General features: G+C 34.5%; 2 protein-coding genes across 2 annotated transcripts in view; one reads left to right on the top strand and one right to left on the bottom strand.

Annotated features, from left to right (window-relative positions):
• Window positions 1-19,759, top strand: part of COG5 (component of oligomeric golgi complex 5) — a 281,556-nt gene that overhangs the window by 67,607 nt on the left and 194,190 nt on the right. The window lies entirely within an intron of this gene.
• GPR22 (G protein-coupled receptor 22) lies at window positions 480-4,088 on the bottom strand. Its single transcript, XM_036862990.1, has 2 exons — window positions 4,054-4,088; window positions 480-2,409 (listed from the first exon to the last, which is right to left on the bottom strand). The coding sequence occupies exon 2, from the start codon at window positions 2,382-2,384 to the stop codon at window positions 1,083-1,085; it is 1,302 nt and encodes a 433-aa protein (XP_036718885.1). The 5' UTR covers window positions 2,385-2,409; window positions 4,054-4,088; the 3' UTR covers window positions 480-1,082.

Raw genomic sequence — 19,759 nt, 5'->3', positions numbered from 1 at the left:
TTTTGAGAGTTGAAAAGGACTACTATATTTTGAAACACTTGGGAGCTCTGATAGTGTAGGAACATTGTGTAAATTGTATTACTCTAAAGTTGCTATGTTTCTAAAATTAGAAATAGTTGGCTTTTCTATAATGACATGAAGTCTTTTTTTTTTTTCCTTCCTTGTATTCAGATTTTAGTAGTTAACTTCTGTTATACAAAAAGGCTGACTTGAATAAAGTTAGGATGTCTGTTTATTTTAATGCACTGGTTTTTGCCAGTATACTGTATTAATCCAGAGCATTTGGCTTAGCTCAACCAAAGTGAGGAAGGAGGAAAGAAGCCTTAGTTTTCTTCCTTCCTTTTATTGTCAGTTCATTTGTATATTATAGGCATAGTGCCCTTGATCTTAGAAAATCAGTCTCTTTTTCATAATAAACTTGAATTTCAAAAGTTCCCCTATCGTGATGTGCATATACATGGTTGTTTGTTTTTTGGTTCTTGAATTTTAAAATCCTGATAAATCCTACAATTTCCTACATTCCAAAAAGATAAAGTTTCATATATAGTTCATTATTTTTGATGCATCAAATATTATAGCAAGTAGACTATGCTAGAAAACATAATATAGTGGTATAGAAAATCCTGGGTCATTTTGGTTGCTTGGAGCCCATAATTTTGGTTTTTATGTTAAAATGCTATTCCAGTTGTTAACATATAAATATATCTATAGTTTGTGGCTTAGAAACAATACACTTTATAAAAAAAAAAGCAAGGATACCTGTGTCAGTTATATTTTAAAGTTATACAGTGTTTTAAGGCTATGTATTTATTCTTTAGAAAATATGACTCACATAAATATCTTCTGATGGACATAATATTGACAAAATATACACATGATATTACCTTAACAAACTGCCATGCAACAAATACATTAAGTAATGAAGAAATTGAATATATATGACCTAATCTAATCTTGACATTTACATTGAAAATTTACAACATAACCAGTACTTAAAATGTTTTTCTTATATTTGGCAGTAATTTTTTACAATTTAAATTTAAAACTTCTGAATGTGGGTTTGGTGAAACTTAGCCTTTTCCCTAGTCTGTGACAACCTGAGGTACTAAACATTTTTCTCTTATTTCACTATCTTCAAAGGTAATTTTTTTGTTTCTTTTAGGATCTATCCAAGAATTGTGTATTACAGCATTATTAGGCATGGGATCAGCTTCTACTATGGAAACAACTCGCTTTTTCATTTTACTTTTCAAGACCTTTTGAAATTTTTGTCTAGTAAATGCATATAATAGAGGATGAAATATAGTTGTTCCATAACCCATGACTAGAAAACACAACCTTAATTTTACTAAAAGGTCACTTGGGCCTAAACATAAAATAGTGGTATTTAAAACAGAAATTGGTGTCCAGCAGAGAAGAAATGTAGAAATAATCAATAAAGACATTTTGAAGACTCTCTTTTGCCTTTCTCGTCGTTCACGATGTCGTTTCATAGCTCGCCGGAGGGCAATTATTACAGAGACTGAAGTTCTAACACCAAAGACTACATTTCTCCCACCACTGCTTTGTGACATGTCTGTAGTCTCATGTTGTGTGGTTAGAGAAATCGTCTTTTTCTTTCTTGCTTTCTTCTTCTGCCCTGTTGAGAATCTTGTGCCTATTCGAATATTGAGAGCCTGAAGTATTTTGGTGTATGTGATTAACATTACTATGACAGTGAAAAAGAATATTGGGATCTGTACTAGCAGGTGATAATACATTCCCAGTTCAGTGTAGTATTCATTCGTACTGACACACAAAAGTGTCTTGTTTTCCCATGTATTTCCACTTTGAAGGCTGAAAAAATTTACCTCAATAAAGGGAATCAGGAAAGAGAAAAATGAAAAAATCCAAATGGATATCATTAGCATTACAGCTCTGCCCATTGTCAGAATTCGGTTTGCAGGCTTTACAGAGATGTCATATCTGTCCAAAGTGATAGCAAAAACGTTGATTGCTGTTGAGACACTTGTAAAAGATACACAGGCCTCATGGAAACAGCAGATGAGAGCAGTGTTACTCTCCAGTGAAAGCAGAAGGATAACTATAGTTAGAGGAATACATCCCACACAAATGATTACATCAAGTACATGAAGATTCATCGTAATAATGTTACTGACAGAGTTGATTAAGTTGGATTTCATGCAGTAAAGTACCAGTACGGTGAGGTTGCTGCCAAGTCCCAATACAATTTCTAACATAAGAAATCCGGTGAGAGACACTTGAAAGCTTAATGGATATGATAGTGGTTGGTACATATTGGTGTTGATGTCATCAATGTCATCTCGCACTGTAATGTTAGATTCAGACTGCATGTTGATTTCCAGAATGGGAGAAAAACACATTCTTTTGGAGCAGTTGGTTTTTTCCCTAGAAAGTGAAATAGAATAAACTATTTGATATTTGGCAATTTAAAGGACGTACAAAACCTGTGTTCTTTGTAAAAAAATTTTTTTATTGTGTACTTAGTTTAATTTTTAAATTTATAAACTATTAATGGAAAATGTAGAATTAGGAAACATCAAGGTTTGCATTGTTTTGATGTACAGGGAAATTGGGTTCCCCATTTGAAGAAATAACTGTACTGGGGATTGCTCCTATATAGTTCAGAATTGTTTAATAAACTAAAAAGGTTTTCCTTATTTGGGTTTTTCAAGGTTATTATTTGAGATACAGTATATTTTTGTATAATAAAACTACCCAGTATGCAAAACTAATTTTAGCCCAGTGTTTTAAGATTTCATTTTAAAATGTTGTGAGTAGGTGGAAAATAAACGCTATTTTAACATGTTGTAGCACAATTAGTGTAGGTGTAATTATTCCCATGAGATTTCAAATGAACAGGACAAATGTTCACTTAAAGTGACAAGTGGCACAGAGCACTAGTTTGTTTTAAATCACTTTGTCCATGCTCTTGATTGAAATTCATATTCAGCAGTCAACAGTGTGTTTGGGGATATCTGGAGTTATTTCCCACTGAAGTAGGCAAATGATAAATATTTCATATTTCTCAGTGAAAGTGCTCACTGAACTTTATAACAAGCAAACTTATAAAAATTGGAAAAAAAGGACATTATTTTGAAGTAAAACACCACAGGCCTTAGTAAAAGGGTACTAATCACTCTTATGAATGAATGATTTATTTTGTGACCACACCCTTTCATATCTTGTAGAAGGAGAAAATTGAAATTTAATATCATATTAAGAAATAGCCATTTTTAAGGTGGTTTAAAAGAATGCATCAGTTGATTTTATTAAACAGAATTTTTAAAGCAAAAAATGAAATTTTAGGGAAAAGGAGTATCTGAAGCCCATTTTCTGAGCAATCTATTAAAGTTACACATTTCCTGTGAAACCTTTTGTGTAAATCACCCAGTGTGTATCATTTTGAGGAAAATTAAAAGAAAAAAGCCAAACTCTTGCTAATTCATGCATATCTATGTTTTAATATATAGAAGTTTAGAGTAATTTATAAAAATAATGTGTGATTTGCTGGGCTAAAATGTCAGTAATTAGTATATTTAGTTAAAATATAAAATCATACAACCAACTATATTTCACATTTCAAGTACAGCATTTTGCCTGCAAAATCATAACAAATTATAAAAGCTAATAATTTTCAGAACTCATGTTAGCCTTTCACTTGATGTAACCTTTGACAAGTTTTAGAATATAGTTTTATTTATGCATATTATTTTAAAGGTAGTGTTTCAGAAACACAAATGCTAACATTATTAATTTCTTTTGAGCTTACTAAAGGCATATATTTGAGTAAGTGAAGGTCTTAGCCAGCATTGAAATCCTATAAAAATGGAAAATTTTAAAGTGTGCCAAATTTTCTGAACTGACAGATTAAACATCAGGTCTTTGTCACATCAGTTAGATTTAGAATTAAATAAAGCAGAAGTGTCAGTTTAGATGATAATTAAGGAAAATGCATCTACTCTAGAGCAAGATTCTTTTCTCTTGTAAATGTTAAACAGTGTCCTGGGGTGCATGCATCTTCTGACCTACCTGTTTGCTGTTGCCTTATGGGCCTTTTGGCTCTCTATAGCAGTTTTTCACAATATGATACATGATGTCATTAACAGATTTGGACATGAGTTTTTACCTGACAACAGTGAAGTAGCTGTGTTTTATTTCATGTCTTGTAGGAATTCTTTCATTTTTCTCTCCAATACTTCAACTGCATGAATTGTGAGATTTAGTTGGCTGATGAATTTCTAAAGACCAGTACAAAATACTTGTGTTTGTTTTGCCTTAAAAAGTCACGACCGAGAGAAACTTCCTCAAATGATAGGAATTGTTTCCCTTTGAGAGAATATGTGATGATGTCTCTTTATTTTCCAGAACATGTGAAAACAAAAGAAACATAAGGTTTCTAGCTTCTAAAATGTACTTAGACATCCTTTTGTTACAAATGTAAATCTGTTTCTATAGCAGTCCTCATTATTTTGAAATGATTTCTTGGTCACATAACTTGGTTATAAGTCCAGTCCATGTTCTCTTGATAAAAACCATCTGCTATTTAATTTGGTTTGTTTTCATTAGAAGAGGATACATAATTGGTCATAAAACTCAGATGGAAAAATCCTTTAGTAATATCAATTGATACGAATATCTGAATATTTAGTGCAGAAAAATACTTGCTAAAGCTTCATTTAGCTTGCTGGTAATGTATGTCATTCTCTTGGCAATCCATGTTTCATTGTTTCTTCAAGAATCGGTGGCTCCACAATTTTGGTATGTTACAGTATAAACTCCCCCTTTAAAAATGCTCACCATTTTGTTTTCAGGCTTTTACAGTTATATTTTCATTTTGTGGCTGTTTTATGTAGCATCTTCTTAGGATGATTACTGTCGATGTGTTATATCCCAGCAGTAATGTAGACCTGTATTCTCCGGTTTTAACTCCTTAATGTCTTAAAATCATTGTTGCAAGAATATCCTGCAGTTTGTGGTTCAGACAGCTAGGGAGGTGATGGGTCAGATGCATTCTTCATATTGTCAGTTGTAAATACTGAATTAGCTGCTTTGGGCCCTTGTGAAAAAGAAAAAAAAAAATGGTTAAGGAATAGGGTTCCTGATAATTTCCTATTAATTGAAAGTTACTTTAGTTGTGTTGATTTAACACCATACACAGTATTTGTTATCAAAGTAAGCAAACTGTATTATTAGAGCCATAGCTTATGCATAAATTTAACGGTTTCTTTAAATATTCTCTTTTCCTAACAAAGACTGTAAGTATAATATTTAGTAATAGAGTTAACATTACAAATATTACCATGAAAGAAAAGCTGTATTTTTTTAAACCAATTTCTGCTCTCATTTTAGAAGTTAACCTGTATTTTCAGAGATTATGAGCAATTAGCATACATTAAACATACTGTCATTCCCTCTTATCTTTATAATAAATTTTACAGTATTTCCTGCTGTAAAATATTGTCACTTGCTTATTAGCACATGGCTTGACTTTTAACTGATTAAAACAGATTCCATGATAAAACACTATAAATTTCCATTGATGAACTGTTAGTGTAATTGAAATGTAAAGGGTGATGTAAAAGGTGACTGCAAATTAAATAATTTTCAATGAACATGCCCAATAGTAAACCTAAAATTGAGTAATAAATAATAGCTAAATAGTAAACCTGATTCTTTCAAGAAATATAAGCATTTTTTGAACACTTCAGAAAGACTACTGATGACATTAAGGGTATTTAGTATATCTGAAGTAACTTAATAAGCTGATATCTATCTTCAGAGTGATTCAACAAAGAATATTCTTTGTATTTAACATTGCATCCTAAAAAATTACGTTTAAAACATATGTCTTAAAATAAATAGATCTAAAAGATACATGTTTAGCAATAAGTAGAATTAAGCAAATAAACTCTTAAAATTTAGGCTGAAATTTTTCAAAGTAATTTTACCCCACTATGCTGGTTCAAAAGCAACTGAATACTATAATAAGGAACACATCTTACCTCTGCTAAAGATTTGATAAATTCTTGATGTAGTTGAAGCGTTTCCAGTTTTGATTGATTCATTTTGTTCACTGGTTAGTAGAGGACTGGGGGAAGAGGGTCATAAACACCTCTTCGAAAAAGACCTTAATGAAAATGTGTGTCTGTACTGTGCCATTGTTTCAGCAGTACTGCTAATGTATGGAACATGTAGTGCTGCTTGGAGGCTGCTGCAGTCTCTCACTCTTCCTACTGTGGAATCAATAAGCATCTGAAAATACATAATGAAAGTAATTTAACATACTGAAGGCTTCTTGTCTCCAGAGACAACACTTAGATTCAGTCTTTCTAAAAAGGAATGGCACTGCTTTTCAGAGGAAAGCCTGTTCTGGGCAGCTTTTGCAGAATGACAGCCTACCTTGTGGCTTCTCTCCACTGCAGAGAGATGCAGTGCATTCACTAATTTTGATTGGTCAGTTGTATTGGGCTTAAATTGTGCTTCATATGTATAGCAGGGATTCCCCCCACCCCTCACTGTTTTATATAAGGATGCTTTTTTAAAAGGCTATAGTTATAAGTGGTTGTGTGTTGCTCTTAAATAGAACAGGAGTAAATTAGTCTTTAAAAAAATGCGTATTCTATTCTGGTTTGTTGTTCACTTATGCCAAACATTAAAAAGATACAGGGTGGTGGTGTTGGGGGGGGCAAGAAAGAATTACATAGTAAAATGTATATATTCTTTTTAAAGCCTTGGATAATTGCACTTGAAAATATTTTAGTTGTATATATGTTTTTGCTTGAGATTCTTTGTTCTACAAATAGAAAGGCACTGCATCTTTACTGTGAACCACATTGAATTTCAACCAGTTTGTTTGTATTCAAGTCATCTTCTCTGTGTATTCCAAATTGTGAACATCTCAAGGTGTTAAGCATTATGACTGCAGTAGTCATTCATTCAGGTATTCACTTCATTCATTCATTCAAAATATTAATAAAGCTTGATTTAAGGTGATTACACCCTACAATTTTTTTTTTTAATTCCACTGCTATTAGTAGAGTCTCAGTATGAAGAGATTTAATCATGTGCATTACTTTTGATATTACTATTAAGTCTTCACCTCTGGTAACCCGTTTTGCTCAGTAGATATGTACCGATCATGTGCCATCATATTTTATTTCAACTGCTGTTTCTGTTTTTAACATGGGTACTTTTAGTGGATTGCTATACCCTAATGTCGTATGCAGCTGTATGCTAATGTTATTGGGTAAATATATTGGTAAAGGAAAAAGGAAGTTAATTACATGTCTTCATAAGTTACAAAGCTAAATTATTTTAAGATATGCTGTCAAAAGAATTAAAAACAATGGTGTAGATAACAAAATATTACTTTAAATTTAAATTTCTATTAATTTTGGTTACTTATGAATAATTTTCTATTTTCAATATTGAGGAACACATTGAGGAAACCTTTTTTTTAGACTTGAGTATATAAAGTGGCTGGATTCTATATCTCTTAACAAAACAGAAGACATATTGCAAATCACTGAATTATTAGAATATTGATTACCTATTTCCATTATTTTAGGAATGTTAGTGGTGTGCATTTTTTAAAATATGTGCTAGGTTTTTAATTTGTAATTGAAGTTATTGTTTATAATTTTGAAAATCAGTATACATTTTAATAATCTTCCACTGCTAGTGTTTAAGCTGCACAGGGGGCTGGCTGAATAGTACATGAGCTGTGAGTTGCATTTCCACAGAAGTTGAGAGTAATGTGGTGGAAAATTTTGCTGTGAATTTCTACAGTTTTCTGCAGAGCTTTGGGTGGCAGGGCTTTGATAATGATAAAAATTAAAATATTGTGCTCCTTTTCATGCATTTTGAAAATTGGAGAAGAGGATCTTAGAATGCCAGCCATGTTGAAAGGTAGCGCAGGTGTGCGTATGCACACATATAGTGTTGTTTGCAGCTTAAAACTAAAACCAAAGAAAAGATATCAGTTGAAACTTGTGGTAGAGATGAGAAGTTATTAACATAGTGAAATACATATAGTGCTTTTCTGCCAAAGAATTCAAGTATTTGCTTACATTTATCGTCAAAATATCACCATGAAGTAGAGGAAACAAAGGCACAGAGAAGTTTAGTGACATGAGAAAGTGTAGGTAAGTTAGTCAGTCTAGGTAAGTTAGAAGTCTGCAAACCCCCTTCTAACTATATAGCTGGCCCTCTCTCTTTGGAAAATTCTGAGGGTAGTTGTGACTTAAAATTGGATGATTTGGGTTCAGTCACTACTTATTAGTTACATGACTTTTGACAAGTCAAGCATTCTCTGGGTCACGATATAGCTTTGACTTTTTAAATTGATGTATATTTCTGTGTTTTGTTTAGCTCTCTGTGTGACAGTATTTCCAAGTTATACTCAGACTGTTCTGAAAAAATAAATTCTGGGATCTCTGTAAGACATAATGACAGCAAGAAAGTTCAGGTCTAGACAACACCTTTTATTCCCTGTGACTTGTGGTTAGGGATACACAAGATATTACAAATAATAGTTACTTCTTACTGCATACAATGCTTAGTATATTTTTCTTTCTCTTTCTTATTTTATTTTATTTTTTGGCCATGCCACGCAGTTTGCAGGGTCTCAGTTCCCCGACCAGAGACTGAACCTGGGCCATGGCAGTGAAAGCCCGGAATCCTAACTACTAGGCTACTAGGGAACTCCCCTATGGTTTTCTTTTTTAAAACCACAAATTGGTTTGATGATTATAAGGTTCTTTGATCTCTTAGCAGGATAATTCTAAATTCCTTTGTTTTTAGCAAAGAAGCAGATATCTAAACCCCTTGAGTGAGAATCAGATTATATTCTTTTCATGAAAAAAATTAATATCAAATTATAAACATCAGAATTTACAGATTCTTACTTCCATAGCAACAGATTTTCAGTTTTGCATTTAATATATTTTGTATTCATATAGGATACTAATTTTGAAAAATGCTGCAATTAGTGATTTAAAACCAAATGTTACAAAATCATTTTATAGATTACTTATTAATTAGTTAATAATAACCTGGGAAAACAGTTTAAGTTTCCTAATAATAACTAAGCAACAGATGTGAATCTAACCCTCAAATATCTCTATTAAAATCCCTCTTCACAAGCTGTGTTTTTCTTTAAGTTAAAAACATTTTGATTTTTTTTAGATTAGGAACTAAAATTCCTGATATGGGAGTCCTTGACTTTTAATTTTATATATTTGCCTCCTTAAGTTTGGACAACTTTGAGTGTGAGAGAGTAATTTACTGTTCATATTTAAATCTACTGTTCGTATCAGATCATTCTTATCTAGCTTGTGTCTGGCTCTAATGCTACAGAATTTTTGATGATTTTGAATTTGTAAATAAAAAACCCTCAACTTTGTGAAATATTGGAATTAACCACAACTGACAGTGCTTTGAAACTATTTGCAAAGTATATATGCGAAAACAGTTTCTAATTGCTGAAAAATCACTTTTTAAATTGTATTGCTTCAAGAGTACTTTTTCAGTGAATACTTAACATAGCTAACTCTCAACTCTCTCTGATACTAGAGGCCAAGGTAGAAAGGATTATTTCAATTTAAAGCCAATTCAGAAATTTCATTTGGCTTCTCAACTTTAAATTTCTATCACAACAAATGTTTTACCAGAAAAATAGAAATGGACCATCTGCTGAAACCTCCGTTAAGTGGGGAGTAGCCAGGGTAGTAGAGAGTCAACAATATTGGTGATTCATTATCTATAAAAGAGGATAATTGAAAACTGATTGTAATTGGATAAGGTACATGCATCAGAATTGTATGTCTTAACCGAAAAACTCCACATCTTCCCCATCCTTCCCTATCTCACCTAAGTTGGGCATTTAAAATTTTTCATTTTTATTTTTCACAGTATGTTTGCCAACATCTATTACAACAATAAATACATGGCATTTATTTCCGTTTTTCTCATCCAAACCTCGATTTTGGACCCTGTGACTATTACTACTTTTTAATCTCCGTCTGTTGTCCTACTGTTGGCATGTTGTTTGGGGCCCTTGTCCAAATTATTACGATCCCTGACCCTAATTTTCTGGCATGCTCTTTTGACTGCCTTATATCCCTTTTTGCATTTTTAAGTATTACAGATTTTGTTGATGTTTTTCTCTTATATTTCCATCAAAGAATTACACAAACATGTTTATGCTTTTTTTTTTTTTAAAATTGGTTTCTCTTTGTGTTGCTGCTTCATTTTTCTTATAATTCTTCTATTGTAGGTTATTCAGAATCAAATTCATTTCTGTGTTCTGAAACCAAGTCAACTGATTAACTAGATTATATATTTAACAAAGCTATGGCAAATCCCTTCTTATGTGCTGTTATGAGTCCTTTGCTTATTTATTATCCTTGTTTATTTTTAGTAGAGAGAAATATTGATACAATTATTTTTTGTATATTGACCTTGTATCCTGCAACTTTACTAAACTCGTATATTAGTCTTGGGAACTTTTTTGTGAATCCCATGGTATTTTCTATACAGGCAATTAACGTCTGCAAATAGAGACAGTTTACTTCTTCTTGAACCATGTGTAACTTTTATTTCTTTTCTTGCCTTATGCTACTGTGTAAGACCTCTGGTATTAGATTTGATAAAAGTGTGTTGGGAGAAGCATTCTGCCATGGGCCCTGAGCATCTCTGAAGGTCCTAGGGCATGCTGGGGATTGCTGGCCATGCTAAGAATGAAAAGGCCTGACTGTTCTTTACCTGTTCCATTTCTCAGGGTTGTGTTGGAAGCTAGCCACTTTGAGGGATGCAATAATAACTCCCCAAAGAGCAGACTTGCTTCTGCTTGTTATAAAAATGGTAAATTGTCCAGCACAGTTTCTTTGGCTGTCATGCAAACCTGTTGTATCCAGAGTATCCAACCAGGTCCCTCTGCCAGGAGGACTTGGATAGGAAGGTGAACTGTCAGAGTGACATGATCTCTCATACTGCTTGCTGTGTCTTGAGTCCTTTACCTCTGATCGAGACATCTTAAGTCTTCTGCCAGTATACATGACAGAAACAAGCTAGCTTCATAGCTTGCAAATAGGGTAAAATCCTAGACCCTTCACGATTTCTGACAATATTGGCAACGAGGACATGATGTTGACTGAAACATGGCTTCCTACAAAAGAGAAGACAAGGGCCCTTGTGGGCTGGTTTAGAGAGCATGAGATGCAATAGCAAATGCTCTTGTTTAAGTGGTGGGCTAGTAGATCTCTTACTGACTTACCTGTTAATGAGTTTTTAGAGGCTAAGCAGTTAAATGAAGCTGCCCAAATGGTACTGTGGTTGTTGCTCAGGCTCCAGGCTATAGGAAGAAAGAATGTAATTACATCAGTGAGGCAGCAAGCCTCTGGGCCTCCACAGAAGGCAGTATGACTGTACCTGCTGAATCAAGGGCTCTCCGGAGCTAAAATAAAAGGCGTTCAGCAATGAGGATACAGAGCTTTGGGTAGACTTAATACATTATAAGTTCATTTGTTGAGTCCAGGTAGGCAGCCGCTTGAGATTGAATGTAGCTGCAAAGTCTTGCTTATTGGTGCAGAGCTTCTTTTTCCCTTTGTGCCCTCTGATTCCTCTCCTCCTCTGCTCTAACCTCAGCTGCTTAAAATAAAAGCCAAGTATGGCAGGGGAGCGCAAGGAGAGGGGAGAAATTCAAACTTTTATAGCTCTGTTGGATAGAGGTGCCCAAGCACACTCCAACCTGGTCCTGTGGGGAAAAAGCACAGTAGGTGGCAGGGAGGCTGAAGACACCAGGGCTGCAGGGTGGAGCTGTCGCAGCATGCGCGTGGGCAGCTCAACAGCCTCTAGGCCCAGGGGCTTAGAGGAGTTTGGAGGTATGTGGGAGGAAGCAGCGCTGACCGTGGGGTGAGGAGCCAAGCAGGAGAAAAGCCTCCCACCACCTCAGCCCTCTTCTACAAGCTAGCCCCCCACTACTCTGTACTCCCCACGCTCCTGGTCAGAAAATAATGTTGTCTCCTGGCAGCTATGGCTAGTCCCTTTTGTGTGTGTGTTAAAGTCCTTAGTTTGTGTTCCTGCGGCGGGGTGGACGGTGGGGGGCACTCAAATTCAAGAAAAGCTAAAGTGTGGGTGGAGCCTCTGGGCTTATTCATGTACTGTTCTTCTGGCTTCCCCTGGCAAATGTGTGTTTGGTATTGATGTTTTTTACATGCTTATGTTGTGAAGGTTATAAATTCACAGGAGATTGCCCCATTCACGGGCTCCTGCATGTCCCCTCCCCGGTGATCTAGCACAATGTATCATCCCAGGAGGAAAGAAAAAACCACAGCTTTAGTTAAAGACTGTGGCTGCTAAAGTGCTCAGGCCATTTCTTAGCACAGCAGTGCCACCTGCCTGACCCAGCTGCCAAGTGCACCTCTTTTGAACAGGCCTACTGCTACGGTCTTGTTAAAACCAGTCACCTGACCCATAGGTGCCTTGTGACTCTCTGGCCTGATGTCACTTGGACTTGATGACTAACAAGGAAAGGGCCCAGTAGACTTCATTGAAAGTCAAATGAACAAATGAAAATGGTTTATTCAAGGGTGCAGCTAGCCTCGCCTTAGTGTAATCTTGGTTTTGCCTGAAGGGATGGAAGTGAACCCTTTTGGGGGAAGCCTTTTCTTTCATTCCATCACCTGAAGCAAACCACTGGTTCACTGGGGTCCTTGATGCACAGAAGTTCCTGTGAATACCTAGACCTGGTTGACTGATAGTTCGGCCAAGTTATAAGCTGATGGTATCCATTGTGCTGCTGCAGCTATTCAATCTCAGTGCCAGCTCCAGAAAACCGAGAGTGGGTATGATCACTCTGTTCCATTCTCATAGCTCTGACCAATACTCCTCTTGATTAACGTTGTTGTATTTTTACTGAGTCTTGGGCTGTTGCCTATAACATAGCCTTCAGATGTACCTGTTGGAAGACAGGTTAAAAACATCTCTCTTTGGGGCTGCAAACTGTGGACCAAATCGCAGCCACCGGTCAGTTTGCGTCACTCAAGCCTGTACATCCCAATAGCTGCCATTTCCACTTGGATCCATTATCAAAAACACCAAGATACCCACCATAGTAGACTGGGTAACAGTGGTGTCCTAAGTTTTAGGAAAGGGAACTTCTCAATGTATGTCACCCACTCCCACTTGTAGTGGAATTCCTTTTCCTCCCCTAGGCGTATAGGGTTTTTTGCTGCTTCCTTTTCGTAGCTCAAATGGGTTTTCAACAGTGTTCAGAAAATCACAGGGTCTGTTGCACTTCCCTCAGTGGTTTTAGGCTTTTATTCTCCCATGCATTAGAGATGGTAGAAAGGATCCAGGCTGAACTTCATGCCTTTCTCTCAGTGGTTGCTCTTCTCATCCCCAAGCACGAGGATGTTTTCTCAGACTTCTCACTCTGCACCTGGTCTTTGTGTGTGTGTGTGTGTGCGCAAACCTGGTGAGGTCTCTGAAGAACCTGTGAATAGGTATGCCTTCCCTTGTGTTGGTGGCCTCCATGGGTTCTATATTTTCTTGCTAGCACAAACTCAGCCTTTAGGAATTCATTAACAGTTTTAGCTGAATTATTCTTTCTGGTGTCCAGGATTGTCTTCCCCAGGTACTCAAGTGCTCATGCCCCCATTTGTCCTTCAAGGTACCTGTTTTTCTTTAGAGTTTGGGTTGGTTGGTTGCCCTGTAATCTCAGGTCTCCTGGCAGCTATTTACCTTGATAATATAGATTAAATTCATGACCCTACTTGGTCATAGTAGATTACCCTTTTAGATATTGCATGATTTTATTTGCAGTTATTTTGATGAAGTATTTTGCCTATATGTTCATGAGGGATATTGGTTTGTCATTTTCTTTTATTGTATTTATTTATTTATTTTTTGGTCTGGTTTTGGAATCAGGGCAATAATGTTGGATTCATAATGAGTTGAAAATGTTTCTTCTTCCTTTAGTTTTAAAAACATTTGTGTAAGATCGGTACTGGTCCTTCCTTAACTGTTTGATAGAATTCAGTAGAGAAGATGAGTGAGTCAGGAGGTTTTATGTTGTTTAAAGCTTTTAATTATAAATTCAAGTAATTTAATAGATTCAGATTTTCTGTTTTTCTTCTGTCTGTTTTGGTGATAAGTATCTTTCAAGTAAATTGTTATATCACTTAATTTGCCAAATTTATTGGCATTAATTTATTTTTAACATTTTGTCATTATATTCAAATATTAGCAGGATTGTACTGATACCTCCCCTTTCATTACTGATATTGGAAATTTGTGTCTTCTTTTTTCTTGGTCAGTTTGCCTAGAGGTTTATCAGTTTTGCTAATCTTTTCAATAACCAGCTTTTGGTTTCATTGGTCTTAATGAATAGTGTTCTTATAGTTCTTTTTCTATTTTATTGATTTCTGCTCTTACCTTTAGTATTTCCTTCCTTCTACTGCTTTGGTGAAAGTTTCTTTAACAACTTTAAATCTCTTTTTGTCAAATATTTGCTCAGTATAGCTTTACCTACATTCCACAAATTTGATTGTTTTATTTTATAATCACTCAGTATGTTCTCTAATTTTCTAATTTCCATTGTATTTCTTTGTTGACACATGGGTTATTTAAAAGTGAGTTTTTCAATTTCCAAATATTTGGTGATTAAAAAAAAATTTTTTTGTTAGTGATTTCAAGTTTAATTCCATCATGATCAGAGAACATACTTTGTACAATTTCAGTTTTAAAAAATTTGTTTTGGTTTGCGTAATGACCCAGAATATGGTCTGTCTTAGTGAATGTTCCGTGTATTCTTGAAAATAATGTGTTTTATCCCATTGTTGGGCATAGTGTTCTATAAATGTCAAATAGGTCAACTTGATTGATAATACAGTTCAAGTCTTTTCTTGCCTCACTGATTTTCTGTTTATTTGTATTATTAGCCTTTTACTGAAGGTAACTTTTTACTGAAAGAGGAGATATGAAGTTCCCAACTATAATTCTGAATTTATCTATTTCTCCTTTCACTTTTTCCAGTTTTTGCATCATGTATTTTTATTGAATTCATGAACATTTAAGAGTGTTATGAATTATATGTCTTTATCCCTAATAATACTGCTTGTTCTGATGTCTGCTTTGTCTGATATCAATGTAGCTACTCCAGGTTTGTTTTGATATGGTTTACATCATATATATTTTCAACTCTTCTGTGTTTTTATTTTTTAAGTTGTGTTTTCTGTGGATAGTAATAGTTTGTTTTTGCTTTTCTTCCATTTGGATTTCTCTCTTTTAATTGGAGTGCAGAGCATTCACATTTAATATAATTTTCCATGTGATTAGGTTTAAGTCCTCCACTTGGCATTTGTTTTGTTTTGTTTTATGTCTCCGTTTTTCATTTTTCCTTCCTTTTCTACCTTCTTTTGGATTAAGTAACTTCTGCTACTCCATTTTTACTATTCCAAACGATGGAATAGGAAAAATTACTATTTATAGTAATTAATGATTAAATAAAATGGAATAGTAAATAGTCTATTGACTTACTAGCTATATCTTTTAAATTTCTTATTTTAGTGGTTGTTTTAGATTTTATGATATACATGTTTAACTTAAAACTTTTTTTTTTTTTTTTTACAAGTAATAGATCATATCACATATAATGTTAGATCCTTACTATAATATCACTTTCTTTGGCCCTCTTCCATCTTCTGTGCTGTTTTTTCTTTTTTTAAGAGTTTACTTTCACTTATGTTGTAAACTTCTTAATAGATCATTACTGTTTTTGTTTTAAACAGCCAATTATCTTTTAAATAAATTTTAAAGGTAAAAAATTTATATTTATGCATAGATTTATAATTGCTGACACTATTTCTTTTTGTACATCAGATATTCTGGTATTATTTTCCTTCAATCTGAAGAACTTTGACTTTTTTTTTTTTTGTAATACAGGCTTTCTGGCAACAAGTTCTTTCTGCTTTTGTCAAAGATGTTTTCCTTGTGTCTTCATTTTTGACTTATTTTCACTGTATATAGAGAACTATATTGACTTTTTTCTTTTGTCATTTAAAAATTATTTTGTTGTTTTCTGTAGGCATAGTTTCTGATGAGAGGTCTGTGATGGATCTTACCTTTGTTCATCGCTATGTAATTTGTCTTTTTTCCCTCTGGCCATTTTTAAGATTTTTATTTCATCGTTTCCATAGTTTCATTATGGTTTACATTGGTGTGGTTTCTTTGTGTTTACCTTCCTTTGGGCTTGCTTATATTCTTGAGTTTGTGTTGTTGCTGCTGCTTCTTCAATTTGTTGTTTGTTTGTTTTTTCTCATCAAATTTGAAAAAAATCCATTCTTTAAGTACTTTTTCTTTTTCACATCTTTCCTCTTCTTCTGGGACTCTGATAACATGTATTTTTGGCTTTTGGTATTTTCCCATGTATCATTAAGGCTCTGTTTGCTTATATTTTGTACCTTTAGTTTGGCTCTGGTTTTAAGTTCATCAGTCTTCTCTTTTGTAGTGTCTGATCTGTATTGAGTGCTTCCAGTGAATTTTTCAGTTCAAATAGTGTTTTTTTCAGCTCCAAAGTTTTTAAAAAATACTTATTTAATTAATTTATTTATTTGGCTGTGCTGGGTCTTAGTTGCGGCACGCAGGATCTTCGTTGCTGTGTGCGAGATCTTCGTTGAGGAATGCGGGATCTTTTAGTTGCGGCATGTGGGGTCTTTAGTTGCAGCATATGGGATCCTCTAGTTGCGGCACGTGGGATCTTTAGTTGCAGCATGCGAACTCTTAGTTGTGGCATGTGGGATCTGGTTCCCTGACCAGGGATCAAACCCGGGACCCCTGCATTGGGGGCGTGGCATCTTAGCCACTGGACCACCAGGGAAGTCCCTCAGCTCTAAAAGTTTTATTTGATCAATTTTTATAGTTCCATTTTCTCTTCATTGTGTTCATATTTTTCTTTAAATCTGTGGACATAATTATAATAGATATTTTAAGATCTTTATCGCTTAATTTCATCCTTTTTTTTGCGTCTTTGTATTTATAATAATTTTTGATTGGATACTGGCCATTGTGTTTGAACACTGTAAATGGATTTTGTTGTCTTCTTTTAGTGGATGTTGTATTTTGTTCATTCAGGTAGTCAGATTACTTGTGGATCAACTTGATTCTTTTGAGGTTTGTTTTTAAGCTGTATTGAGTCAGTTTTATAGGAACCTTTCCTCTGAGACTAGTTTAGCCTTACCATTAAGGCGTAATCCTTCATAGATCTGTAATGATTTCCCCTGTGTTCAATGATGTGTCTTCATTCCGGCTTTCCAAGCTGGAACATCTTGCATTGCTCTCTCTGTGAGCTCCTAGAGTTGATCAGTTTGCAGGCTTTCTGGTAGTTCTTTGCCTGGCCTCTTTGAGTCTTACATATGTATTCATAACATAATATTCCTTTTAATATTCAAGAAGCCCTATATAGAAATTTCTGGAATTGTGTCTCTGCTTAGCTTACTTTTTTCTGCCTCAGCTTCTGGCTGCCTCAGCCTTCCTTAACTCACATTCGTCCCTTCAACTCATCCAGACCATTATGCTTCACTAGAGTTTTCTCTTGTGTTGTAGGGGAAAGCATATTTAGGCAGAAAGCCTGGAAAATTACAGATTTCACTTCATTTGTTTTTCAGGGATCACAGTCTTGCATGTGCTGTTGTCCAGTATCTGAAAATGGTATTTTCATAAATTTTGTCCAGTTTTCTACTTGCTAGGGTAAGCACTGTACTAATTACTCTTTTAGGTTGGAAGCAGAAGTTCCAAATTTGTTTGATGCCTAATAAGAACATGCAGTATAAAAAAAACAAACAAAACAACTAATACTAAACTTTCATTGGGTTATTTGTATGGAAATATGTTAATATAAATGTTTCAGACATTACATGAAATTTCTAAAAATCTTATATGTTCTGGTATAATGTTATAAGTCATAATCCTAGTTATTACTTTAAAATGTATATCTCAGAAATAACTAACTTTCTTGTCAACTGCATTATTATGAACTTTCATCAAATCTTTAACTGTGGTCATTTTTAAGTCTTTTGTCATTTACAGACAGTTCTGGGTGTACTCTGATGCTTTTGCAAATATGTTCCTATAAAAGGGTTTCATCTTCAAGAAATTCATGGAAAAGACTCTGACAAGTACAGGTTTCTGGTACCTGACTGTACTGCTGAACTGAATGAATAAGCATTTTCAGAACTCTAATGAAAAACTGATGAACTCATAAAAGTGCTAACAAAAGATCAAGATGAAAAAAAATTAATTACATGGGACTGAGTGAACTGATGATGATGAGTATAATTTTTGTGACTTTCTGTCTGAATTAAAAAAAAAAAAATCCCACAAGGACTCAGAGGCAAAGAACATACAAATCAATTTTTACTGCAAAGTAAAGGAGCTGTTACAGTGGAGGATTACTGGACTGAATGTCAATATTATGACATAGTATGAGTGTGTTTCATGTTTGGTAATTGCAATCATTGTTGCTTTTGTTGTGGTCATCCATGTACAATGCTTGGTGTCAGTCTATTTATCTCTTGTAAAAAAAAAAAATTATCATTGAGTTTCTTTTAGCAGTTGATTATGAACCATCTTGTGGCATTCCTCTTATCATGGTCTTAAAATTATTAAAATCTTTGATTTTACTTTTTATGCCTAGTTTCTTAAGTTACAGTCTAATTATAGGCTGGTAATATTTTGTATCATGTAATTCAGATTACTTGCATTTAAGATATCTGCCTTGCACAGTTTTCTTTTGTGTCTCTGTTAATTTTCTCCCTGTTGGAGAAAAGGATAACACTGATGCTTACTGAGGTTGATGCTTTTGGAAATTTATGTTTTCTAACCTCTAGTAATTTCTCCCCTCTCACAGGTGCTATTTGATAGACTAGGGATTGACAGACTTTTTCTGTAAAGGGCCAGATGGTAAATATTTTAGGCGTTTGGGACCACATACAATCTGTATCACATATTCTTCTTTTTTTCCTTGCTGACTCCTTTTTTTTTTTTTTTTGGCCTCGTGGCTTGTGGGATCTTAGTTCCCTGACTGTGGATCCAACCCGGGCCCATGGCAGTGAAAGCGCCGAGTCTTAACCACTGGACCGCCAGGGAATTCCCTCCTTGCTGACTCTTTAAAGATGTGAAAACCATTCTTAGCATGAATGTTTGGCCCATGGGCCTTAGTTTGATCACCCTAGACATAGACCATCACAACTTTGTTCAAGCAATCTTCCCCTCTCTCTCATTTTTACCAGAAGACCTTACTTCTTACTTCTCATTGAAAAAAAGAGGCTTGAACTTTGTCAGCTTCTTGCTCCCTATATATCCCATGTAAAAGCCTATCTAGATCTTCAGTTATTTGTCTACCCTTCATTCTGTGTCAAGTGAAGGTTGTATACATATTCTTTCATTTAAGCTTAAACCTACTATGCAGATTCCTGTTTCATCCTCTTCCAAGTTCATTTATACCTTATTCCATTTTGCGCTCATATGTATTATCTTCCCTTGCTCTTCCAACTGTATTCTATCAATATGTGCATATTTGCTACTTATCCTGCTGTTTTGAATTTTATATTTATGATATCTTAAAATGTTGATTTTTAAGGAAAAAATCCAAACCACTGGAATAGTTTATCTTAGGTACTTTTAGTTGAATTTAAATTGCAAATATAAAAAAATTGCTTTTAAACTGTAATAAAGT

This window comes from Balaenoptera musculus, chromosome 9 (assembly GCF_009873245.2).
Source record: "Balaenoptera musculus isolate JJ_BM4_2016_0621 chromosome 9, mBalMus1.pri.v3, whole genome shotgun sequence".
Classification (NCBI taxonomy): domain Eukaryota; kingdom Metazoa; phylum Chordata; class Mammalia; order Artiodactyla; family Balaenopteridae; genus Balaenoptera; species Balaenoptera musculus.
This window is presented reverse-complemented; position numbering and strand designations above follow the sequence as displayed.